General features: G+C 36.5%; 1 protein-coding gene across 10 annotated transcripts in view; it reads right to left on the bottom strand.

The window, feature by feature from the left end:
• The window catches only part of EYA3 (EYA transcriptional coactivator and phosphatase 3), a 100,641-nt gene that overhangs the window by 37,794 nt on the left and 34,888 nt on the right, over window positions 1-27,959 (bottom strand). For 7 of the 10 annotated variants that reach the window (XM_059916570.1, XM_059916579.1, XM_059916588.1 and 4 more), the window contains 6 exons: window positions 26,115-26,215; window positions 18,872-18,915; window positions 15,767-15,846; window positions 10,924-10,990; window positions 7,919-8,055; window positions 733-870 (listed from right to left, as the gene is read on the bottom strand). In XM_059916570.1, the coding sequence (XP_059772553.1) occupies window positions 733-870; window positions 7,919-8,055; window positions 10,924-10,990; window positions 15,767-15,846; window positions 18,872-18,915; window positions 26,115-26,147 (499 nt within the window). In that variant the 5' untranslated portion in view covers window positions 26,148-26,215. Of the gene's footprint in view, window positions 1-732; window positions 871-7,918; window positions 8,056-10,923; window positions 10,991-14,642; window positions 14,680-15,766; window positions 15,847-18,871; window positions 18,916-26,114; window positions 26,216-27,959 lie in introns of all 10 variants that reach the window. The other 3 variants (XM_059916649.1, XM_059916641.1, XM_059916625.1) reach the window with 2 other exon arrangements.

Genomic DNA, 27,959 nt, shown 5'->3' on the forward strand with positions numbered 1-27,959 from the left:
TCAGGAGAAAGGAGGCAGATGAGAAGCCAAGTAGATGGACATTAATTTCCAATTTGGAGCAATGACAAATTCCCTGCATTGGACTTGGAAGGGTAAGGAATTAACTTCACAGTGCCTTTTGAGTTACTTTGTCTTCATTCCAAATAGTCCTGTCATAATTCTAACCTTTTAGAGGAAGAACTCAGGAAGGCAGAGATGTTTAGAGTTCAAGCTTTAATGCTATGCTTTCCATCACAAAATAGAAACAACACTGAATTTTTTGAACAAGAGAAAAGCTCACCAAGAAGTAGTAAATGGGGGTGGAGGTATAACAAAAACCACAGCAGAAAAGCAGCACACATCTCACAAAGCAGCACTCAATCTCACTTTCCATTCTATTTGGACTTCACATAAAAGAAGTCAGCAAAGCTCTAACCCATGGAGTCTTCTGCTCATTTACAGGACAAAATGCCACTGAGAACAGACTAGAACAAAATTAGACAGGTTTTCTGGACACCAACGTGCAAAAGAGGAGTCTTCAATTCTATTAAGCAGTTCACAGTCAAAGGCTTAAACTACTTATGAACCACACTCCTAGGTTCTAGGTTTGTCTAACACAAAAAGCATGCACAAATGCAAATATCCTATATTACCCAGTATGTTTGGAGATACAGGTAGATTAAAAACAAAAAACAATAATAATTAAAAAAAAAAAAACAAAAAAACAAAACACACACAACCATGCCTGTTTACCTTGAATGGGATAAGAATAATGTGCTGGGCTTGGCTGGCTTGTGGTTAACCCTGTAGTGCAGGTAAGAACACTGTGTTGACTTGGAGATGGAGTCTGAGTTAAACCACTTTCAGGTTTCATACCTGGCCACAATGCACCTGAATCAGATAAATTGGACCAATTACAAACAAAACACTGGAACTGAGGAGCATGGTTATGCTTTCAAATATCAGCCAGTAGGTTTAAAATCAAAATCTTAAAACAAAAATAAATTTGCTTGTAAGAGAAAATTATTGAATCTCCCACTCGTAATATACCACAAGCAAATACAATTTCAAAGAATTGGGAAATGGGGCCATAGAAACAAAAATCTTGTCAAAAACCCAATAGTGATATGTATGTATGTAAGTTCACTTCAATGGTTGGGGAAAATTGATCAGCAAAGGGCTACTGACACCCTAGCATTGTTGTAGAGTGCCTGACATTCCTGTAGAGTGATAAATCATTTATCTGCATTGTCTAGGTAGGAGACATTCCACATACGTTTAAAATTCACTTACCCATTAAACAAGCACCAGATTTTTCTAAAATGTATGTATACTTCTCTGCCTTCTTAAGCTGGTTATTTTATTACCTTTATTTCTTCTGATTAGGAAAGACATACCTGCTTACTTTTATAAATTAAAAAACATTAACAGAAATAAAATTTCTAATTTTTAGAAATAATAAAGTCATATATAATCCCACCATCCAGACTTAACTGCTATTCACAGTTTGCATAAGAGTCACTCAGATTTCTTCTGTTTACTAATCTCTTTTTTCTTCTTTTTAATAAAAATGGCATGTTACATGCTGTTCATAATTTGCTTTTCCACATAATACCTGAGACATATCTTTCCCTGTTAGAACATATAAGACATCATAGCTATTCACTTTTATTTTTATCACAATGCTCCTAAGTGACAATCTTTCTAAAAAGTATTTATATCCTTTCCTGCCTTCTTAGCAGGGAGGAAATAGTGACCATACCTTTTCTCAGATCTATACTGTGCTGTGCTATGTACATTACAGAAACATCCCCAGAGGCTACTGCAATATGTGAAGACATTTGCTTAGTACTAAGTAGAACTCAATTATAGTTCTATGATTTGAAGGCTCTTGTATCACTTTGTCTTTTCTCTGTGATCTGTCACTTCTTGACAATCTCCTGTTTCTGGCCGTATCTCCTTTTTCATTTGCAGTAAACTAGGAAACCATTAAAAAAGCTTGCTTCTACACGAGGGCCTAAGGATATCCTTTATGAGTGAAGAGTTTTTGTCATAAAAATTTTTTTTTTTTGGCCGCGCTGTGCAGCATGCAGGATCTTGGTTCCCCAACCGGGGATCGAACCCATGCCCCCTGCATTGGGAGCATGGAGTCTTAACCACTGGAATGCCAGGAAAGACCCCAAGTTTTTGTCATAATTTTGGCTATGCAAAAGTCTATTAAAAACCTCACTGTAGGGAGGAGATATGGGGATATATGTATAGGTATAGCTGATACACTTTGTTATAAAGCAGAAACTAACCCACCATTGTAAAGCAATTATACTCCAATAAAGATGTTAAAAAACAAAACGAAACAAAAAAAACCTCACTGTGCTCTGAATAGTTATAGCTACTGGATCAATATAGTTGAAGCTGATAATTAGGCCCAAGAAGATGCATCAAATACATTCCAGGTAAGAAATCAATACCAAGGTCAGCGACAGATTCAAATTCAATATTACCTCACTTCATATACTCTTAATCTGATAAGAAATTTATAAATATATAATGCTTTGAGAATAAGGACCTCTGCTTCACCAGGGCACTCACATATCTTAGTGTAACTCAGATCTGTAAAATTTGTTGATAAGTAAATGTAAGAATAGTAAAAGGAGATGTGAAAATCTTAAAAGGTTCACAGTGGAACATGGTAATTGCCTTGTCTCAAACTCTTTTTTTTTTTCATTGAAGTATAGTTAATTTACAATGTTGTGTTAGTTTCTGCTGTAGAGCAAAGTGATTTAGCTACACACACACACACACACACTTTTTCAGATTCTTTTCCATTATAGATTATTACAAGATATTTAGTATAGTTTCCTGTGCTATACAGTAGGTCCTTGTTATTCACCTATTTTATATACAGTAGTGTGTATGTGTTAATCCCAAACTCCTAATCTATCAAACTAAAGCATTAAAAAAACAAGACATATTCTTTTCTCTACTAAACACATGAAATAACATATTTGAGGAGATTAAGGAATGCCGACATCTCCAGCACGAATTAGGAGGGTTGCCCTCCACCCCCTTCCACCCCTTGGTTCATGATGATTTTCAGTCTTGCCCAGGTAAGCCACAGCTTAATTCCTTGTTATGGCTGACATTTAACAATAAAAAATATTTGAGAATGTAGTTTTTTTAAAACATTTATGATGTGAAATTTGAATATTAGTGCTAAGATTCTTGGTGGTTGACTATCACACTTTTTAGAAACATAGAAACAACTTGCCTTTTCAATGTCACAATAACTTTCAGATTTATTGTAAGCAATGTGTTTTTTCTCTAAATAGGTTCTGAACCTGAGGTGCTGGGTTTGGAAACATGTTTATTATTACACTGTCCTAAAATACTATCTTACTAATAAGAATAGTATTAACTGAGAGAGTTTTGCTAGTCTCATTATTCAGTATGTATCTTTAAAGTTTCAAAATGTAAAACTTCTATAAACTGGTCCATCTTATAAGGTCAGAAATTAGTGCAAAATGTCCAAGACAAGTAGAGAAAATAATAGATAGTTTTGAATGTTTTTGGGCAGAAACATGAAGTAGCTATTGAATATTATTTTATGAAGAACAGAGGAATAAAAGACAATATGGACACTGCCTCCAGTATCACTGTAGCCCTGCTCTTTAAGTGTGTGTGTATCTATCTATCTTCCTTTAAAAGCACTCTTTCCAGAATTCCAAGTAACAAGTAGCATGAACAAATGGTGTGAATGTAGAGCACTAATGCCAGCAGCAAAGAAGAAATGAAATCCTGGCTTCCTGCCTCCTGGTCCACTGTTCTTTGCCTACAAGTAGACTTTCTCAAGTCATTTTAAGCACCAAGAGCCTGATGTAGAGCAGCAGCTGATCTAAAAATGGCAAAGGAAGTCTGCCTCTGAGTGCTGTTCTCCTGCTGCCCCACAGTGGGGTCTTATCACAAACTCTACCCAAGTTTCTCAGCACAAATACTTCCCCCCTATTGGTTAGTCACTAACCAAACTAATCTGAGCAGTCCACTTTGCAGTAATATATATCAGAGTAGTGGAAATTTAGAGAAGATTAGTTTGGTTAAGAATTGAAGTACATATAAATGCTAAAAAAACCACATGAAAGAATATCTTGTTGATTTAATACCTCACTGGGATGAGCTCTTATAAATACTAAGTAATTTAATCTGAGTACTTTTGTTAACTATAAGTAGATGTATATTATGGAAAATATAGAAAGTGAAAAGAAAAAAATTGCATAGTCTCATCACACACACAAAAAATACAGACAATTCTCATTTTTGCATGGGACTGTGTTAACTGAAACCTGTACACATTGGAACTGTGTCCTCACTTTGCGTGGTTCCTTGGTAACTGAGATCAAATCTGTACTGCCTGTACTGTTAACATTCAGTTTTTCTTCCAAATTATTCTTTATGTACATATTTTTAAAAACTACTAACTTGGTATATTATATTGTATTTTCAGTTTAATATACTGCTTTTTTCAATTAATAATAAACTTTTTTCAAGACACTAAATATTCTTTAAGAATATGATTTATAATGGCTACACAGTTTTCCATTCTACGGATACACTGCAATTTAACATATACCTTTCAATTCAATATGTCTGTTGTTTCCAATCTTTTGCTATTATAAATAATGCTGTGATGAATATCTTGGTAGTAAATTTTTGTGGTTATCTCTAATTAATTCCCTAGGATAAATCCCTAAAAGTAAAATTACTGAGGGATATGGCATGAACATCCTTAAGACTTTTTTTTTTTTTTTTTTAAACATCTTTATTGAAGTATAATTGCCTTACAATAGTGTGTTAGCTTCTGCTTTATAACAAAGTGAATCAGTTATACATATACAATATGTTCCCATTTCTCTTCCCTCTTGCATCTCCCTCCCTCCCACCCTCCCCATCCCACCCCTCTAGGTGGTCACAAAGCACCGAGCTGATCTCCCTGTGCTATGCGGCTGCTTCCCACTAGCTATCTATTTTACATTTGGTAGTGTATATATGTCCATGACACTCTCTTACCCTGTCACATCTCACCCCACCCCCTCCCCATATCCTCAAGTCCATTCTCTAGTACTGTCAAATCTCCATCTCATATTAAAGTTCTTTTAAAAGAAGGTAGAACAATGGCAGTTAAGCCAATCTTTTATGAGCCCCTAAAAATGAACGAGTACCCTTTCTCTCACACGTATTCATGCAGATTACTGGAAGTTAAACCTCAAATCCTCATTCTACCATCTCACCAGATTTCTATATAGCTCTGAAAAGATATGACCACCATTCCTTTACTTTTAAAGATTAGTCATAATATGGGCTTCTTAGATTTCCTCTAGTCTTTTCTCACTTCTTTAAAAGGAGGAAACTTTTAAATTTCAAACTCAACTCTGAGATTAACTTTTTCATACAGACCTAAATTTATGAGCACTTCTGGAATTAAACAGACCAGGGTGCACTTCTAATTCTAGGCATTTACTAACTGTATGACCTCAGGTTAGTCACTTAATCCTTCTAAGCCTGTTTCCTCATCTATAAAAAGGGATAATGCTGCCACTTACTTTTTAGGGTGGTCCTGAGGGTTACATAAGAAAGTATTGTAAAGTGTGAAGCACTCATTCTCAGCATACTGCTTGCGTAGTAAGCACTCAATATTATTACAATATATTATTAATACTGTATAAATATATAACATACAATCGTATTACAATAAGATTTTCTAAAGCTCTGTTTACATCTGAAATAAAATAACAGACTAGCTAATCTAGTTTTAGTGCTAACAGGCAACACTAAGATAATAAAATTACCAAAATCTTCACAAGAAAAAAAGAAATGGAGTCTTGTTTTAACTGAAGTGTAGTTGATTTACAATACTGTGTTAATTTCAGGTGTATAGTATAGTGATACAGTTTTTTTGTTTTTTGCAAATTATATTCCATTATAGGTTATTACAAGATATTGGGTATAATTCCCTGTGCTATACAGGAAGAAATGGAGTATTTTACATCTGACTGATATAAAAGAAAAGAAGCCATGCGTTAAAGCATAAGAAAATGTCTTTCAAAAATACAGTCACTTTAAAAAGCATTATACACACACACACACACACACAAAGTATTATAAACATTTCCTTAAAATTTCCTTTATAAAATTTGAGAATATGCCATACCTATCATTCAAAGGCAAATTAAGCTAATGAACAGTTCTCTCTGAATTACTGATAAGAAAAACTTATTAAACAAGTTTCCCTCACCCCCAATTATTAAACAGAAGTAGATTAATAAAAGAGCCTGTTATAATCAATATTTCTTTATAAAATAAACACTGTTTCCTTCAAGTTTTTAACAGGGATCTACCTATTTTACAGATTTTTCTTTCTTTCTTTAAAATGAGGGAAATGCTGTTGTTATAAAAGATACCATAATATCTAGGACCTATATGCACATGGCATTGTGCTAGGTTTTCCAAAATCTGAGTTCAGAGATATAATAGGAGTTTTATTTAACACTGAACAGCAGAAATAATCAACTGTTCAACAACGTCATAAAGGGCTTTTGGCTTTCTAATAAAGAATTTAAATCAAAACAGAGAGTAAAATAAAATGTGAAATACTTTATACTTGCTGGCCTATTGTTAGCCAGCTGTTGATAAATTAGCTTTAATATATGCAAAAAGAAATAAACACAAACATATTCACAGAGTCCTGCTTCCGAAAGGACTGCTGAGTCTTGTCTGGTTAAATATATCAGAAACATAAAATTTTACTATATACCGACAGGCACTGAGGCATGGGTGTACAAACAGGAAAACAAGAGCATTTCTGTTTCTCTTCTCTCATGAAGTTATCAACTACCACTATCATTAAACATAACCCCCAATTTTTGTTTCTAGTAGTTATCAGGAGCTAAGGAATGCTAACAAGCCTCAAGATAAGAAAGCTGTCAGTATCATAAAAGAGTAGCCAAATAGGCCAGGAAAAGTAGGAATCTCAAAACCCAAAGCAAGCAACACCCAGAATCTGTGGCAATCTGAAAGATTTCTCTAATTCCTAGCTAGTTTCAATAAAGGCTACACAGTTATAATTTTATTAACATATTGAATATTTTTTTAAAAACACAGTATTCTCTTAATTTTCTGACACCAGTTCTAGGAAAGCAGGGAAGGGGCAATAAACCACACTGACAATATCTATCAATTAACACACACACAGAAAAAGCACAGATATTAAGTGCCCAAAGAACCTCAAACTGACTTCTAGTAAATCATTCTAATTTATAGTTCATGTACAAGATACCTAAAACCAAAGAACAAAACTCTCTATGCACATGATGAGGTTGTACAAAATTGGGGATTTCCCCCTCTAAGACGACTTTCTCGTTCAGCAGAGCAACAACTGATCAGTTTGGGGCAGCAGGGAAGGAGAGGGAGAAATTGACAAAACAGAGCGGGGTTGGGGGGGGCAGAAAACTATAAGGTATATTCCATCTGGATATGTAGATTACTTGGTTTTAGCAAGAAATTAGCCACCTCAAAATATATTTGTCATGGCATCATGTTTTGTATGAAGTAAGTCAAATCAACAGTAGTAATTCCTCAAAGAGTTTCCAAACACTTGAAGATTCCAAGCTTTACAGTCAAGACTTAGTATCCTGGAAATAGCTACATTATGGCAGATAAACAACTGAGTATTGAGAAGTTATGATTTTATATGACATGCATCAAATATACTGCTGGGAAGTTGCATACCCAACTTCTATCACACCTGTGCCTGAGCAGGTGCTCTGCCAAGAACAACGTGGCATCTCTCAGCTTCCTGATCAGCCGTGCTCGCTTTTGGGGGAAAGACGGAAATTTCTGGGGGATAAAATCAACATTCTTAGCAACTGCTCACAATAGAATGCCTTACCGAAAGGAGGTAGTCCATATGTTTGGGTTGCCTGAGGGTAGACAGCATAGGGTTGAGACTGCTGCAGTGGCTGATACTGAGTCTGCCCAGGGTAAGCAGTTTCCGAAACAGGAACTGAGAGGATATGTGCATAAGGTCTAGAAAAGTTCAAGAAAACAAAAACTTTCATGTGAGAAAAGTAGGGGAAATAGCTAATACCACTAACAGCAAAGAATCAGCAATGAGGAGACTAACCTGCCACGTAAAATGTCTCTTACTATGGTCAGAAAGTAGAATTATTTTTTACTTTCCAGGTTCTACTGTCACCTACCTAACAAACAATTTTACAGAAAATTTAACAGTCTCAAATATCTTCCTCCCAAGGTCCAGTTACTATGCCTCAAACATTTGTGGTGTGCCACATGCAAGGCCCTATGTGAGATACAAGTATGGACTAAACTCGTTTACGCCCTTATGTCTAAATATAGAATAAAACCCTAAAATGACAGAAAACTGGACAGAACAGGATTGGCAACTGGCTCCATTCTCCACCTAGCCCTCTGGGCCAAACTAAAGTTCTGAGAGGGAAAGTGGGACTTAGAGAAGAGGGTGAGGCTGGCAGAGAAAAGGTAAGCAACCGTATTAGGAAACAGGGAGTACAGGTGTGGCCCAATATCCCCAGATCGAGCCTATAAAATAGAAGTCACATAACTAATAAAATCCAGGAAGTTCTAGAAAGGACACAGAATTGCCCCGCTGATATTTAAGCCAGAGTACACTGCCACTAGTTGGTGACAACCACATCAGGTTTAGCTAGAGATTTGAACTTAACAGTAAAACTTCTGGGATTTTAAACTAGCTAGATGACCTGGTCATTTTATCCATGGAATAAGATGGTGCCACATTTTATGCACTGAATTTTTAGATACCAGTTATTTTATTTGATAAGTTATGCTGTACTTATAAGCAAGAAAGTGTCATATGTACCATATAGATCATAACAATAAAATAATGGGGGAAAGGGGTGTTTCAGAAAGGAAAAGATTTTTTCCCCCCAGTTTTGGGGAAGAAGAAAATGAAGGAAGCCTATAAAGAAATGGTCTGTGAGCTGAGCAGATAGCATGTGCAGAAATGGGAGAGAAAGGGTGTTTTAGGAAAAGAGAAAAACTCTGGCAAAGGTACAGAGGAAGGGCTTCAGCCTGCAAGGAGCACATATTATATTAAGGGAAAGTATAGGAAGACAGACAGCAAAGACCTTGAATATGAGGCTAAAAGTGTTCAACTGGGAGTCACTGAAATTGTTGAGCAAAGAATGACAAGATCAGAGCTGTTCTTTAATAAAGATTAGTTTGACATTTCTTTGTAAAATGGATTGCGGAGGGTGCTTGAAATAGAGGCGGTTAAAAAATGTAATGCTATTTTAGTTAAGTGGTAAGGGGGTCTGCATTAAGATAGAAGGCATAGGGACTCCCCTGGTGGCGCAGTGGTTAAGAGTCCACCTGCCAACGCAGGGGACACAGGTTCGAGCCCTGGTCCGGGAGGATCCCATGTGCGGCGGAGCGGCTGGGCCCCTGCGCCATAACTGCTGAGCCTGCGCTCTGGAGCCCGAGAGCCACAACTGCTGAGGCCCGCCCACCTGGAGCCCATGCTCCGCAACGGAGAGGCCGCCGAAGTGAGAAGCCCGTGCACCACGGCGAGGGGTGGCCCCCGCTCGCGGCAGCTGGAGGGGGCCCGCACGCAGCAACGAAGACCCAACACAGCCAAAAATAAATAAATAAAATAAATTAAAAAAAAATAAAAAAGGAAAAAGATAGAAGGCAGAGATAATAAGGTGTCCTGAGTACAGCAGGTATACAAATATTTTTTGAACGAATGAATGAATTTGGAATATGCAATATTCACATCTCGGTAGAGCCTAAAAGACTGAATTTGAAAATTTCTATTCTTCTTAGCCAGATCTGAGACCAGGAAATAGCTCAGGTTGTAGCTGTTAATCAAATCACGTGAGAATGATTTAAAATCTTAGTGACTTCGAATGGATTAATCCCCAGATATGATAAAGATCATAATATCATTTTTTATATAGTGTCTTTATAGCTCAAATTATTTTCTTATCTTCTTCATAATGATCTCAGAGAATAGTTTCAGTCATTTCACAGAAGAAGAAAACCACATGAAAATGACTGGCCCAAGAATGCTATTAGTGTTAATACCAGGTTAGAATTTGGAGAACTCATTGAGTTGACGTTTCAATTAGCTCATTTTTTTAACTGACGCAAAATTCAAAAGGAAAAAGTTTTCTTTTTATAACATACCCATACATATCACTCACCTCTGTTACCAAAGGTGAGTGTTCTTTACGTACCCTGCCTATGTAAGCACATCAGAATTTATCCCAGTTTAATAAAGCACACTTGTATGTATCTATGTATGTAGGCTCACTCTATCAATGCACAACTGCTGGCTCGAATATACACACTGTTCTGCACCTACTCATCTTGGAGATGATTAACTTAGTGGACCTTAAATGCTGATCTTACCTCATGAGGCCCAAAATATTGCCTCTTAATGACTTCAACCCACTAAACCTGTTTAATCTCAAGCCTAGTTCTACTCTTGAGGACACTCCTAAAACAATAAACTGAACATAGATTAGGCTGAGAAGTCCCAGTCCGAGGCTGGCTTCAGCTTTTTAAATTGATCTCTCTATTAAAGTAGAGCAAAGAGAGAATGATCAGAGGTCAATCAGTAATATGTTTTCATCACTAATGGTATTTTGCATTTTTCAGTGCCTATTCATTTTGAGCAAGCTCCTGGGTAACAGTGATCTATTCCAGACAATCATTAACTTTTTAAAAGGATGTTACATAGACTATATTTAGAGGGAATGAAAAAACTGGAGTAGGGAAGAACAAGAAAGGTGAAAATAAGTTAAATGTCAACTTAATAACTTAAATATCAAGTTAAATTTTGCAATGAATCTAGAGAAAAAGCATACAGATTTTTGAAATAATTATTCAACTTACTTTGCAGAATACATTTGTGAGGTATAATCATTGGATGAGCGAGGGATGTAATCGGTGCATGTCATAACTGAAAGAAAGATATCACCAGGAAAAAGTTAGAACAGTTTAAAAATGAAATGGGGAAATTTTATGTCTCACTGTATAGTCTTTCAAACTAAATAACAGACTACAACTTGGGCATCAGAAATTTAGAAAGACTATGCAGTAGGAAATACCTCACTCTTCTAATAATGGGTTTAGAGACTTTTAGAGACAGTAAAAGAAGCTAGAATGCAAGGGGTATGGTAAAGTGCTCGAAAGTCAGTACCAACTGACCTCTGCCTTCACCCATCACTGATCTACAACCATAGATGAAGCAACTTCCTAAGCTCTCAGCTGTGCTCATAGGCAAACTTAAAATGCAAGATCTATGTCTAGGAAACCACATTATACTTCTTCAGCTTATTCATTCTCTGGGTGCTAACCCTATTCTGAATAAAAGGTCATAAGAATGACTTGCAGGACGACAGATTTGGAGCAAGAACCCAATTTTATTAGAAAACTGTAGCTACTGCTGTATATAATCAACAGCAGAAAGATGTAAGTATGCTTCTGTATTACTATTTTTTCAGCTTTGTAGTAAAGGCTTTACGTTTGGCAAAGCAGAGACACACCTGAGGAACTGATGTAATACTCTGATAAACCATCAAGTAAAGAGACTTTCACAGCTAGTGTCCTCTTCACCTCCATGACTTCATCCAGAATAGATACCGTCATGAGGCTTGACCCTAATGATTTCATCTGGGATAAATACTGTAAATATTCAACTCAAGTTTGACAGATAGCAGAATCCTATTCATTAGCACTATTTCAGTCCATATTGTAGACAGAGTAACATCACACAGAGCTTGTACCAGACTCCTGAACTGTTCAAGAACTTCCTTAAACAACTATAAAGGAGGTTGCTCTATTGTGATTAGGGACTAAGGGTGAACCAACTAACTTTATGTCTAGCTGGGTTCCCTGAGTGTCTGACCCAAAAAGGGAACCCTGATCAAGATCAGATGCAGGGCCAATTCATGCCCAACAGTACGATAAATCATCACCAGTGAGTTTATCATGAATCTTGTCCACTGCCGTTGTTCAAAGTCTTTGAAAATACTTAATGGCAATTTGCAGATTATGTTAATCCATAATCACTTTGACAAAAATGAAGGGGATCTCAATTAGATCTAAAGTTCTTAGCATTCATCGCATAGAATGGAAGTTCATTTGAATTCTACATAATGGTTCCTTCTCTGCTGACAAGTACATTCAAAAACCCAAATCCTTCTCCTCCTCTGATTTAATTTAATTCTAGAAGAGGTCCACAAAACATCCTGGGAGATCTAGGCCAATTTTTACTTCTCTAGAGAATGAATGAGCCTTGATCTTTGCAGCACTTGGGAACTATGAAAGGCTTATAAAGAGTCAGGGCAAGGGACTTCCCTGGTGGTCCAGTGGTGAAGAATCCACCTTCCAATGCAGGGGACGAGGGTTCGATCCCTAGTTGGGGAACTAAGATCCCACATGCCATGGGCAACTAAGTCCGCGCGCCACAACTACTGAGCTTGTGCGCCTCAACAAGAGAGCCCGCATGCCGCAAACTACAGAGCCCATGCGCCACAACTAGAGAGAAGCCCGCGCACCGCAACGAAGAGCCCACGTGCCGCAATGAAAGATCCCGCATGCCTCAAGGAAGATCCCGTGTACCATAACTAAGACCCACTGCAGCCAAAATAAAGAAAGAAAATAAATAATTAAAAAACAAAAGAGTCAAGGCATAATCTGCTTAAAATCTGTAACTTCTCTGTCCCCTTGCCAAGCTGTGGGACAGCTGCCTTCCTACTAAATTGCAAAAGTATTAAGATCATTATTTTATGTGCGCTAAATACCCAAGTTTTCTGTTCCCTTGTGACAAAAAATTACATGTGAGGTGGGATAATCAAGTTTCAATGACCTATGTCAGCTACACAACAAAGCCAGACCCCAGAATAAAATTACACAAAATGGAAATAGAACCCAAATTTCTTTAGCTTTGTGTAAATAAATTTGGATGTGTTTAACTTTGTACTGGTTAAAAAAAAAAAAAGCAGTGGAGATGAAGCAAAACCTTGAAATATATCCTGAAGGTAAAACACTAACATGACATCCTGATGAATTTGTATGTAAGGAATGAGGAAAACGGGAATACAGGATAGTTTCTAGGTTTTCAGCTTGAGTAATTAGAGGGATAGTGAAACCACTTCCAAAGATGGGGAAGTTCGGGAAGAGGACAGATTTGGTGAAGGCTAAGGGAATAAAAAGCTTTCACACATTTTAAGTATGACTTTCCTTTTAAATACCTAAGTGGAGATGTCAAGTAGGCAGCTGGATTCACAAATGAAATTAGGGGAGAAGTCAGACTGGAAATACAAATTTGGAATTCGTTAAGAATGTATAAAACATTTAAAGTAATGCAGTAATGGATGAGAGGATGCAGAAAGAGCAAAGATGGTAGACTAGAACCAAACCCTGAGGCCCACCAACATTCAGAGTTCAGATAGTAGAAGAAAGGCCAGCAAAGGAGAAAGGTGGGAGAAAAAATAGTGGGAGGCAGGATACAAGGAGAGAAATGTCACTAGAACTAGCACTTTCAGTTACTGAAAGTATCTAATGACCTTGACAAAAGCAATTTCATTGGAAGAGTGGTGACAGAAGCTAAATTTGAGAGGGTTGAAGGGTGAATGGGAGGTGAGAAAGCAAGTGAGGGCAACTCTTTCCAGAGGTTCCAATGGGTCATGGAACAAAGAGAAGGTCTATATCTAGCAGGGGATGTGGACCCAAAGGACGGTTTTTTAAGATGGTAGATACTGAATCATGTCTCTTTACTGACAGGATGGATTAAGAAGAGAAGAACATGACGATGCAGGAATGGTATTAGGATAACCAAAGTACCAAAGTCCTTGGGGGAGGTGAGAACAAATAGGGTATGAAGCACAAATAAAAGGTTTTACCTTTGACAGGAGCAAGAATACTATTCCAATTCTGACAAGAATGAAGCAAGATAACATGGGTACAAACACAAGTAGCTTTGAAGATTTGGTGCTGGTAGGATAATAAGGGAGCTTCCTGTCACAGAGAGCTTCTATTTGAGAAGGAGTCACCAGTTAAGCATGAAGAAAGGTGAATGAGTATAGGTGCTTCGAGAGGAAAGAAGTGGTGTGAAATATTAAAAGGTAAAACTCATGAGTAAAATGTAGTAGGGTGCCCACTTGAGGCCCTGTGAGTAAATAGTCAGCTAGGTGTATAATTCATCCAATAATGTTCAGCTATTTGAATGCACTTATAGAGAAGGTGGAGAGTTGGATTAAATTATGACTGGGGTTTAGCAAGAAGAGCACAAGAGGCCAAATTATTGAAGGTATTTGTAAGGGAGTAATTATAATAAAGAACCATAGAATCTATGCTGAGTAAAAAGGGACAGGAAAACAAGAAGGACATTATGGGTATTGGATAGGTCATCTACATGGATGTTGAAATTACCAAGAGTCTGGATGGAGAAGAAAAAGAAGATCTAGTCTTTAAAGAGCAAAATGACTAGGAGTTCAGTCTGAGGTAAAAAGAAATGTGGGGGAGGGACATAAATATAGACTTCAAAGGAACTAGAGTTTTTGAGAAAAAAAGAGAAATGGTTTTCAAGAAGCAAGAAGACAACTTACCTCCGGGCCCTGAAGTATATAAGGAACAGGCCTTTTTCTTGGGGATGAGTGAGATATTAAAAAAATTAGAGTAGACACTTTTCATTGATTAGAGCAGTTTCCCATATGTATCAGAATTAGCTATCTTCTTGAAAATGCAGATTCCCATCCACATCAGGTCTACTGAATGATAATCACTGAAGATGAGTCTAGAATTCTACATTACAAACAAGCACTCCAGATGACTCTTAGGTATGCTGAAAGTTTGAGAACCACTGGAACAGCATCTTTGAGGAAATAATATATACAACTCAAGACATACCATTTTTTTTTAAAATAGGCACACCATTTTTTAACACATGGGAATTATATAAGGTTAAGCATAATCATCTTAAGATATATCCCCCAAACAAGTATCTTTTCAAAAAGTGTCTTACACAAATTTATCCTTTTAAAGTGTGTGGGAAAATATGGAAGGGCACAGCTATTGGGTTGGCCAAAAAGTTCGTTCGGGGTTTTTCCGTAAGATCTTATTTAATTTAATTTCAAGGAGGACTATTTGCCCTATGGAGCATACCACCACGATATGTCAGAGAAAGCTCATGTTTCCACAGGAAAAAAAAAAGAACATTCTACAAATTTTTGTCTAATGCATGAATATAACTGTTCTACAAGAGAATAAGGGTTGGTAAGTGGATCCCTGAGATGGATCTCCCTCAGGGCCCAGTATCAATCTTGGGCCCTCGGGGCTTACTTTTCTTTTTTTGGCCTAGATGGACAGGTAGAATTATTTGGTTATTAGGAAGGTAGAAAAATATCAAGCCCTCTGGAGAACAGTCAGAGGTTGGCCCACAAACTTTTCTGATTTTCAGTAAGGCACTATTTATTACCTTTAGAACATCCAACCTCGAAACAAAAACACAATCACCAATCCCTGGGGAGTGAATTCCATGTTATTTTGTTCCTTAGCTGGTATGTCAATAAGGCTTATCGGAGAGCACAAGGATGAACACACAAACAAGGCAATGAAAGGATTCTGGATATTCTGAGACAAACAAGGCAATCAGTGAAAACGAATTATAAAAGAATAGCATCACCTGGTCACAGGAACACCTCTTCCATGGTGCACAGAATATGGTACTTACTTTCCTCCGACATGGTAAGGTTTGAAGCAAGGCTTGAAGTTTCAGGTTTCTGATCATTGACTTCAGAGTTGCTTACTTGACTGGGAAAACCAAAATGAATACATTAGCCCCTGACTGACCTGCTGCATTGCTAAAGGTGATTAAATCAAACCCTTTCTTCCTAGGTAAGTAAGAGGCAAGGTAAGTCTACTTTATGAAATACTTATTCTTGGTTTTTAGCGGCTACCTAAAGAGCTAGGGCCAGGGCTAGTACCTTCAGCATTCTACTGTTCTTCATCATCACTTCAATCTTTATATCACTCGGAAATTCCACCTAAGCCACAGGCAAGTCGGATTTTCTCTGAAGACCACATGGTAAAAGAAAAATTCCACAACACCAAAAACTGCTGTCACTTTATTTCCAAAGTACCAAAGGGAAGTAGGAAGATGCTTGATTTCAGACAATGGTCCTCATAATCACTTGACAAGTTTTTTCAAATCATACACGCTTGCTTCCAAGAAGGGGTTCTGAACCTTAAAATGGTGCATTCCACTGTATTTCCTTTCCCCCAATTAAAAATAAACAAGTTTTTATTTGTTATCATTCCCAAAACTTAGCAACATCTTTTTAAAAAAACTTGTAAGACAAATTAAGAGAAATTGTAAAAGATAAGTCATGTAAACTGGGAGGACAAGTCATTATGTTAGACACTTTAATGTTGGGAAGATACTCACTGAAATTCTGAATTGGAGATTATACTTTCATCCCTCACAACGTCCTCCCTCTTCCTTCTACCTTACTTTCCACTCTCCACATATTCCCTCAACTACCAGTATAGCACAGTGCTTAAGAGTGTGGATTCTAGAACCAGATTGCTTGAGTTCATATTCCACTTTGCCAAAACTAGCTTTATGACTTTAAGCAAGTCACTGAATTTGTGCTCCAGTTTTTCAACTGTCAATGAGGGATAATTATAGAAGCTACCTTTTAGGGTTGTTATAGAAATTAATGAGTTAATATATGAAAAGTACTTAGAACAGAGAGTAGAACAGAGTAAGTACAATATAACTGTAGCTAGTATTATTACAATACAACTTCTCCCCAGCCCAGGTATTCTTCCCACATTCATGTTCCCTAGCAAGAAATCTGCTTTGCTGTTCTACACTCCAGGGAGACATGGAGGACCCTGTCCCAGACACTACACATATCTGGAAAGAGTAGTTTTAAAAAGAAAAAAATTTTTTAAAGAAACGTTATTTATAAAAAAAAATACACAGCACCAAAATTCTTAAAGCTCTCCTTATCTTTTCTGAATGGACCTCTAATATTCAAGCATAATATCAATAAAGTTTTTTTTTCCGGGTATATTCTCAAGGTTCAAACAATTTTCCCTAAGATGTAATTACTTTTTAAAGGTAAATCCCCAGATGAAGTTTATTTTAATCTATTTACTCAACTGTCTGTATTTCTGGAATAGCGCTTAATATACTAACCAAGATATTACTATGGGAATTGAGGGTAAGGGTAAGAAATCATACTGAATAGTTACATCATTGTTTCCCAAAATGGCTTATTTCTTATAATTACCTGAATGGTAAAAATACAGACTTTTGAGCCCCATCTTATGCCTAATTAAATAGGATTCCAAGGAGAAAGGTATAAACCCAGACAAGAACTTCACATTTCTGACTACAATGACTGGTCTTCTATGTGTACCTGAATAAGTCTGGGGTTCACTGTTATACCCACTGTTGAAAGACTATTTCTAGATCCTGTATCTTAGAAGGTATATTTGTATGGTCTGGCATACAATGGACCAATTCCTAAAATCCTATGGTCCTGAAATCTTATAGCAAAATCCCCTACTTATTCAACTTAGTATCTAAAGATTAAATAGAAACAACAGCACCAAGACAGTGAATTAACTCCAGCACTTTGTTAAATATTTAAAGTTATTATATCTAGAAAAATTATTACTGTCTCAAAATATAATTATTTTCAGTTATATAAACATAAATTTTACTTAACAATGTGTGTATGATATTAAAAAAAATTCTCCAAAATAAAATTTCCCTCCTCCAAAAAAGAGCAAAAACACCCAAACTCCAAAAGTAAGCGCCACAAATATTTCATTCTCATTCAATAGAACTCTTGTCAACAATTAACACAACCAACTAAAGAATGGATAAACAAAGTGTGGAATACAGTGAAGTATTATTCAGTCTTAAAAAGGAAGGAAATTCTCACACATGCTACAACATGGATAAACCATGAAGACATTACGCTAAATGAAATAAGCAAGTCACAGAAAGACAAATAACTCATGATTGCACTAATAAGAGGTACTTAGAGTACTCAAAATCACAGAGACAAAAAGCAGAATGATGGTTGCCAGGAGCTGGGAAAAGGGGAAAATGGAGAGTTATTGAAGTCTTTTTTGGGGGAAGGGTCAATGCTTGATAATGAAAATATGACAGATCATTTAATTGGAAGTGTATAACACACAGGGCTAGTGTGACAATAGAATAAATAAGCTAGAATGATAGTGTGTGTGGTGGTATAAGAGTAGGATTCTTAAAATTAAGATGTTAGAGGTGATGCAGTTACCGGTTCATATGGTTGGTAGACAAACAACAGAAGGTAAGAACTGTGGACAACTTAAAATCATGGTGTTGTGGAAGCCAGAACATGACATGCAAAGATGCTGCCTCTTTTCTACAAGGGGAGCCGAGCTAATGACTAAGGTGTCCCATATCCCTTTGGTAATTAATGATTAACCCCTTGGATTTTCCTTATTTCTGTCTTCCCTATTATGTATACTGTACACCTGACTCAAGAATATTCACCATTGTGTCTCTTCCACATATCACAGGATCTGAGAGATACCATGAGATTGGTATATATTGTTGAATAAATAATGAATAAATGAAAAAAATCAGCACCTATGTGTTTCAAGGACAAACTTTTAGAGGAAAATTTTCACCTTGAACCAAATAATTTCAAAACGTAAAGACTGATGCTAAAAACCAAAAACAGGGTAGTCAACCCAAATCACGCCCATATACTAATCAGCATGTAAAAACAATTATAAGTAGGTCATTAAAAAGAAATTCAACTCTGTATACCTTAAAGTTTGCTCTCCTGATTCCTGCATCTTGGCTTTTTTCACCTGTAAAAAAATTATACAAAAGCATCAATGTCTTGATCTGTTTTTAAAATCATCTAGCTACTCAAGTGGCAGCCTAATATTAACTAATAAATTACAGGGTAACTGTTTCCTTTTGTTTCCCTTAGATTTATTTTATTAATCCCTATTATATTTTAGAGTTAGAGATGTACTTGTTTTTCACATGAGGCTCTCTCTTTTTTTTTTTTTTTTTTTTTTTTCTCTCTTTTTTTAAATGAAAAAAGTGTTTGTCAGATTCAAGGTAAAATAAAAGGTTTACCAGGATTTTTACTCAACACAGAATGTTTACCAGGATAAGGTATCCAAACTTGGATACAAACTGGTTAGTTTAAAATTTTACCAGACACACAGTTTTATTCTCACACATTAAGTATGGCAATCTCACTATCATCTAATCATTTATTTAACAGAAATATCTTTATATTCAAATTACTTACATGCCAAAAATAAAAATAAATTCTAATCAGGTTACCAGTAATCTAAAAAATATTCTTCACACTATTCTGTTTTTTCCCCATATTTTCACCTTCTCTAATTCCTTCTAAGGTAAAAGCATTTTCATTGAAACAGTTTAAGAATCCATAAATGAAAGATCAATGGTTAACACTACTAAGTTTTCCCTGTTTTTTTATATGACAAAGAATCTGATTTTAGAGTTTTCTGATTAGAATTACTAGTTATAGTAGAAGTATGCTTAGTGTGCTTAGCCATACAAATTATGAAAACTTAAAGTATTTCAAGCTGACAAAGAGTACTGCCAACCACTACAAAGAGTAAGAACTCACAGAGGCAGAAACTTTGCTAAACAATTTTAAATAAACATATCCGGTGGGAATATAGTTATTTAATATGATTAAATTTAACAATTCAGACAAGGTAAATAATAAATACAAGTTAAATACAAGGCCCATACAATTTCTAATGGACAGCCACTCCTCATGAGAAAACATGACAAAATAAATAAAACCAAATACTCTTGGTTATTTGCTTATGGCATATCAACTCATTATATAATGCTGCCTTAATTTTCATAGGTACCAATAAAGATAAAGAAAAAAGAGGCATTAAAAAAGAACCCTCTAGGGACTTCCCTGGTGGTACAGTGGTTAAGAATCCGCCTGCCAATGCAGGGGACATGGGTTTGAGCTCTGGTCCGGGAAGATCCCACATGCTGCAGAGCAACTAAGCCTGCGAGCCGCCACTACTGAGCCCGCGAGCCACAACTACTGAGGTCTGTGCACCACAACTACTGAAGCCCACGTGCCTAGAGCCCGTGCTCCACAACAAGAGAAGCCACCACAACAAGAAGCCTGCGCACCGCAATGAAGAGTAGCCCCGGCTCTCTGCAACTAGAGAAAGCCTGAGCACACCAACGAAGACCCAACACAGCTAAAAATAAATAAATAAAATAATTTTTTTTAAAACCCTCTAAATTTAGAAACAAAATTACAGAAGCATATGAAGAAAAAAGAAAAAAACAAAGAACTTTGAGGTAGATAAACCCTTACTAAGCATGATATTAAATTCAAAAGCCATAAAGGAGAAAATAGATTGATTTTACAAAAATTCAAAACTTCTGTATGATAAAAGATACCAAAACCAACCAGGAGGTCAAGGAATTCCAGGATGGTATACATACTGTGACAAGAGAATTTAATTGTATTACAAATGTATGACATAACCTCACTGAAAGGCATAGGAGAAAAATGCGTTGACGGAATAACGCTGGAAAACACGTTTTGACTGGAAACTGCAAGGCTAAAGATAAGAAAAATTCAATTTTCTAGCTTATCTACTGCCATAATTTCACAAATGACAAAATACAGGCTCTTGCTATAATATAAATGTGCTGTCCCTCCCACCTGAAGATGACAGTATTTACATAAGGTCAGATAATAACGTAATTTTCCAATAGTGGTGATGAATCTACGCTTAGCTCACCCAAAGACCCTCTTTGCGATCAAAGAAATGGATTTAAAACATTCTATGGTCTCCTAACAGTAATCCATATAAAAAAAATAAAATAAAATTAAAAAAAGAGACCTCCTTTTCCCTTTCCACCATGTGAGGTCACAGCAAAAAGATGGCAGTCTATGAACCAGGTAGCAGGTCCTCACCATACACCAAATCTGCTGGCGCCTTGATTTTGGACTTCCCAGCCCCCAGAACTGTGAGAAATCAATTTCTATTGTTTATGAACCACCAATTCTATAGCATTTTGTTACAGTAGCCAGAATAGACTAAGACACAGATTGATGGCATTTTCCAGACCCCCTTACTGTCAGGTTGGAGCTATCTACGTAAGCCACTTCTACAACTACCCCTTAAAAACATCTCATGTGATTCTTCAATCCTCTCTTCCATTTCTTTGGCAACCATGGAGGTTACAGTTAAAGATAATAGCATCACAAGATGAAAGAAGCCTTCATGGAAGACTGGCCCAGGAAAGCTGTCAATCCACATGAGACTAATGTGAGAGAAAAATACACTGCAGATTCATTCTCCAACGTTAAATGCCTATAGTGAGAATTCTAGTTCATATTCATGCTATCATTCATTCAACTGACTGTTCTCTACCAAGCCCTCCTGAAAGGGAATATGACGATAAACAAAATACAGTCCGTGACCTCAAGGAAGTTACAGTCTGGTTGAAAAGAAACAGATAATTTCTAAAACAGTAAAACAGGGACTTCCCTGGTGGCACAGTGGTTAAGAATCCGCCTATCAATGCAGGGGACACGGGTTCGAGCCCTGGTCCAGGAAGATCCCACATGCTGTGGAGCAACTAAGCCCGTGAGCCACAACTACTGAGCCCGCGTGCCGCAACTACTGAAGCCCGTGCGCCTAGAGCCCGTGCTCTACAACAAGAGCAGCCACCGCACGCAAGGAAGAGTAGCCCCTGCTCGCCACAACTAGAGAAAGCCCACACGCAGCAACGAAGACCAAACGCAGCCAAAAATAAATAAAATTTTAAAAAAGTAATAAATAAAACAGTGAAATAATGATTCTGATAGAAGTTCAAGGTTCTATGGAACACAAAGAAGGAGCACCAAAGCCAGTCTTTTTACTGGGGGGAGTCTAGAGAATTAGAACTCATTACAAATAACTTAGGTACCTGCTTATAAATGTGGAAATAAAATATTTTAAATTGATATGGTATCCTTTATAGTTTGAAGATTACTCTCCTTTATCGATAAGACAAAAAGAAATTAGGGGTTGAGTGTAGTCGTTCTCTCTTTGCTACTTATTATCCTTTTATTCTCCAAGCCAAAACCACAAATTTTAGGGTCCTTTTCATTGCTCTCAATCAAGAATATTTCCCAAGCTTCACTGCTTTTCCATGTTTTAGCCTAGAGTACACTGTGGTTGTAATCATGTACCACCTCTTTTGTCTACAGTATTACTAATTTCTTTTTAATATTTAAATACAAAAGGCACATATGCTCATATTTTTAGAAACCCAAACCATACAGATATGTATAAAATAAAATACAAAAGACCTTATTCTGCCCCCAAACCTCCATGATTTCAGTATTAAGTTTCTTGTATATTCTTCTAAAAATTTTTCCTATGTATATATGTCCTTTTAAAACTTGAGCTCAAAGAGCACCCTGATAGCTATAAAGGAGTTTTTTAAGTGCTTCCAGTTTGCCAGGAACAGTGTTAATTTATACCTCCTATCCTAAAACCAAGTTTGGTTAGTGCCCCCTTTCACTCTACAAAAGAGTTCTAGTTTGGACAATAATATAAGCCGCTTCAGAGTAGCTGAGAAAGATGAAGACTAGGGTAAAAAGATGGAGTGATTTCAAAGTAAGTGATGAGCATAGAGAGAACCATTTCTGACTGCAGAGGACTGAGGACTGACTGGCAACAGGGGAAAGTGAAAGAGAACCTGAGGCTAGGATTTATGTTGTACTGTGAACAATGACTGGAACAATCTCGAGATAGAGCTAGCAAGTAATACAGAAACAAGAAAGGGATAACTCAATAAGGAAGAGACAATGTGATTAAAATAACTCCAACAGTAATGCTCATCAGCAGCATCTCTCTTTATACACAAGTAAACAGCAGGGTTAAAAATCTTGGCTTTATTCAAGATATGGAAACAACCTAAATGTCCATCGACAGATGAACGGATAAAGAAGGTATGGGGTGTGGGTGTGTGTGTGTTTGTGCGTGTGTGTATAATGGAATACTACTCAGCCATAAAAAAAGAATGAAATAATGCCATGTGCAGCAACATGGATGGATGCAGAGATACCACACTAAGTGAAGTAAGTTGGAAAAGAAAGACAAATGCCATATGATGTCACTTATATGTGGAATCTAAAACACGATGCAACTGAACTTATCTATGAAACAGAAACAGACTCAGACGTAGAGAACAGACTTGTGGCTGCCAATGGGGAGGGGAGTTGGGGAGGGATGGATTGGGAGTCTGGGATCAGCAGATGCAAACTATTATATATACGTATAACTGAATCACTTTGCTGTATACCAGAAACTAACATAACGTTGTATATACCTCAATAAAATAATTTTTTTTTTAAATCATGGCTTTATCATCATCAACTTGGGACAGGACCATTCTTTCCACTCAAGTTTTAGATTTCTACTACAGCCTGTGAAAATTAGCTTTACTCAACATCTGACAATTACTCTTCTTATTCTAATTATTTTTAACAGTTAATAAATGCTCTATGTTTTCTTAGATTCTACATTTGTCTGTTCGGCACCCACTAATCACAGGGCCAAACTAAGAGCCAAAGTTGCTTACATCGCCCCTGCAATCTAGAGCCTATATTCTGAACCATACTCTGAACTATATTCCCCTGCTGTAAATCAACCCAGCGCCAGATACCTAGTGATAGCTTCTATACCCCAAAACCCTCTGGAATTATTCAAACTAGCCAATCCTAAATAAACAATTACCCTATGTTACATTGCTTCACACCTTGCCTGTGGAAACCTCAATTAAGGCTGTAGCCTATGCATTCTCTTAGAATTCCCCTATGCATCTCTGCCTCCTGAATGACACTGGTGCTTACCCCCGTGACCCTGTATGGTCTGCTACGTCTCTCATCTCTAAGAGAACTGTAACATGAAACTTTTTAAAAAAATAAATTTATTTATTTATTTGGCTGCGTTGCATCTTCGTCGTTGCGCACGGGCTTTCTCTAGTTGCGGAAAGCAGGGGCTACTCTTCGTTGCAGTGCGCGGGCTTCTTATTGTGGTGGCTTCTCTTGTAGCGGAGCACAGGCTCTAGGCTCCCAGGTTTCAGGAGTTGTAGCACACAGACTCAGTAGTTGTGGCACACGGGCTTAGTTGCTCCGTGGCACGTGAGAGCTTCCCGGACCAGGGCTCGAACCCGTGTCCCCTGCATTGGCAGGCGGATTCTTAACCACTGTGCCACCAGGGAAGTCCAAACTTTTTTTTTTCTTCTTCTTTTTTTTCAATGGCACTGACCTCTTCATGTAGTCACTCAATCACCTTTACAAATTAAGACCCAGGTACAAATCAATTTAAAAAAAAAAAAAAGATGCCCCATGACAATCACCATTTATAGTCAGCAGAAAATGTGTGGGTTTAAAAAAAAAATTTTTTTTAGTATTTAAAAGAAAATTTTTTTTTTAATTTTTTGGCCACATCACGTGGCTTGTGGGATCTCCGTTCCCAACCAGGGATTGAACCCAGGCCCCTGGCAATGGAAGCACAGAGTCCTAACCACTGGACCACCAGGGAATTCCCAGAAAATTTGTTTTTAAAGCACTTTAATTTCTTACCTCTCTCTGAAGTAACAATCAGATTTTGCACATCATATTATAGATACTGAACAGAACAGCAAGCAAATGAAGCAGAGAGGAAAAAATGACTCACCAGCAGGTCAGCTTCACAATTCTCATTACCTTAAATAGGTAAGGAGTGACTAACAACAATACTCATTTCAACAGTATGTCAACACTTACATAAGTCTTTTGAAACTATGACTAGACCTTTGTCTTACTATATTAAAAACTCAATGACAGATCTTCTTTGGTACATTTAGCGTCTCTAATTCAGCTATTTGTTCTTATAGTGTATATCTTAGATACACCGCTCAGGATGATTTTTAACCCTACCATTTCCCTGATTATTAATGTTCCACCAGGGATATGGGATGACATTTTAAATGTTTCAAAAGGTCCTTTTACCAACTGCTTATGTCTTCCTAGTTTTATACTTAAGTGAGGGGCTAAAAGACTAATAGCAAAAGAATCACCAGTATGCACGTCTCAACATAAAGTGAAATATTAAAAATATATCACTGATGTAAAGAATACATCTAGAACATGAAAAACATACCCTATTATCTGCTTTCAAAATTCAAAGTTTTTTAGGTTGGATTTTCATAGGGAGGTAAACATGTACCACTCTATATTCTCTCAATATAAAATGCAAGAGGCTCATTCAGGAGAGCAAATTGAATAGCAAACTGAATCAGTATTTATCTAATTTCAGAAAAAGAAGGTCAAGCCAAAAGGAAAAGATTCTTTAACACAAAAGTATCTTAAGAGAATGATTACTATTACCTTCCTTTTCTAAACGCTAAGGGTCAAAAAACACTTAGGAAAAAACAAAAAAGAAGCCATGGCAAGGCAATAAATCTGTATCACTTGGGGACATTTAAAATGATTTTATTTATTTATTTATGTAAAATATTTAAAAGAAATTAAGAATTCAACCTATTCTCGAGGGTCTTATCTATTTTTAAGAATTAGCTAGTGGTCAAATTATACTTTCTTCAACTACTACTACTACTTTTAAAAAAATTAAGTCAGGGAAATTTAGGTAATGATAAAACTAGATTTTCTGGCAGAAATGGTATATACTGTTTGGTAAATAGATGTCCTCTTTTATTTTCTAAAAACTGTTAAGAGTAGCCATTGCTTTTTTTAAATGACATTTCTAAAGACAATATTTATTTTGTAATGCTGAATTTTCTAAGCAAGTCCTTGGCATTAAGTTAGCAAAATATGAATTTAGGAACACAGAACATTGTTTTCTTAGAAGGAAAGTATTAAGGAGTCCTTTCCTTAATTTTATTTCTGATTTAGAATCTGTAGTACAACTGAATACTATTTAAAATCTCTTAAGATTAGCTTTTCTACAATCAACTTTAAATTGTTAAAGGAAATACTTACTGGTTGCTCTGGTAAATCTTGCTCTTCTTCCATGAGGACCAATATTTCTTTATTACGCTTATGTGACTGGACTGCAAGTGTCTCTCAGCAGTCTTCACAGTCTGTTTAAAAAAGAGGGGGGATTCAAAGCTTTATGTACTCTTAAAGCATTATCATTGAGGCCATCAGAGAATAATTTTTAAAATATTTTGCTACCTCAGTCTTTCTACGTGAGCTCCAATCTCAAAATCTCAAATCTGCACGTGGCTTTTCAAAATGGACATGCTGCACCAAGTCAGGATAGGTTTACACAATGACTTTTATAATTCCTTGCAAAAGCCAACACGTGGAGCCACTTCTGCTGTACTTAAAACATGGTTACTATAGTGCCCAATGCATTAAACACTTTATAACAGCCATGTGCAATTAACTAAAACACAACTTTTTTTAGAATTAGGGTTACATTAAAAAATGACAAAAACTAGCTTAGCCAGTCAAGAAGTTATGATAACATCTAACCTGCTTTAATGGGGAACATTTACATAACTGTTAACACACACAATCACTTTAAATAGGGCAAATTGAAATATCAAATAAATACTTTCGCAACCAACTATCTGTATATATGTAATCAGCCTAAAGGAAAACTCAACTCTTCCGGATCTATTTTAATAATGCAAATAAATAAGTAAAGTGAAACACTGAATTTTAGAATTAAGGAAAATAATCATGTAGAGCTAGGACCCAATTTATCCTGAAATAACGAGCTCCACTACATGTATTGCCTAGTCAATTATTTAAGCAAAATCTTTACCTTCTCAGACCCTGCTCTTCCTGTCCTGGTTTTCAAACTAAAAAAGAAAAACAGGACTCTAAGCCCCACATTTACTGGTAAGAACACCTTATTGTGCCCTGCTGCCCAGTGAGACAGAAAGATGTTAGAAAACTAAATAATTATAAAAACTATAAACTCCATTCCTATTTAACAAAAATGAAAGTAGCACTTCTCCAAAACAGATGTGATTGTTTATACCTTTAATTAAGGTCACACCTGTTTTCACTTATTTTCCCAACCACTGTAACCAACTTAACAGACAAAGCTAAAGCAAGTATACAATCTTATTGCAGAAGTAATGAATAAAAAGGGAAATGAAAAACTTCACTTGTACCAATTTACCACCACTCCACTAATACTGCTCTATTCTGGTGTAATACAACACACTTTATTTTAGAGTCACACTCTAGAATGGGAAAAGGAGAGAAAACACGTGTAAGGGACACAATCAGACGCAAAACTGTCCAACTCTGACACAGCTTTCCTCCCTGCCCTGATCTAGAATGTCAAAAGAAAAAAAAGTTTAAAGGTCAGAAGAACTTGATGCCCAATGCACTCACGTGTAACTCATACACAGAGCCTCAAAAGCTAAGTTTTCATACTACATGACGTAGATAACTAGTGCTGCAGAATTACAGCAGGCAATAACTAAAGCTCACAGGAGCTATCTTCCCTGCATTTGTTTTGCTCTACTCAGAAGAGCACAACCAATGTGACGTGAAACTGATTCACAATTGTGAAAGATGAACTGTTTTTATGTTTTACCAGCTTATATCTGTTTTACTTTTAAGATGAAATGTCTTGTCTTTATGGGATTTTAACAGTGTCAATGTACATAATGTATTTAATACATATATGATTTCATCCCCAAAATAAGAGCAAACTAGGGTCAAATCATTAGAGAAATGTAATGCCTTTAATACCTCATTTGTTAAATTTTTGTGTGACCAGATCTCATCTAAACAAAAAGTGATAATATCCCATGTTTTACTCAATTGAAAGCCATAACTGTAATGACTGCAATCTCTAAT

This window comes from Balaenoptera ricei, chromosome 1 (assembly GCF_028023285.1).
Source record: "Balaenoptera ricei isolate mBalRic1 chromosome 1, mBalRic1.hap2, whole genome shotgun sequence".
Taxonomy (NCBI): Eukaryota; Metazoa; Chordata; class Mammalia; order Artiodactyla; family Balaenopteridae; genus Balaenoptera; species Balaenoptera ricei.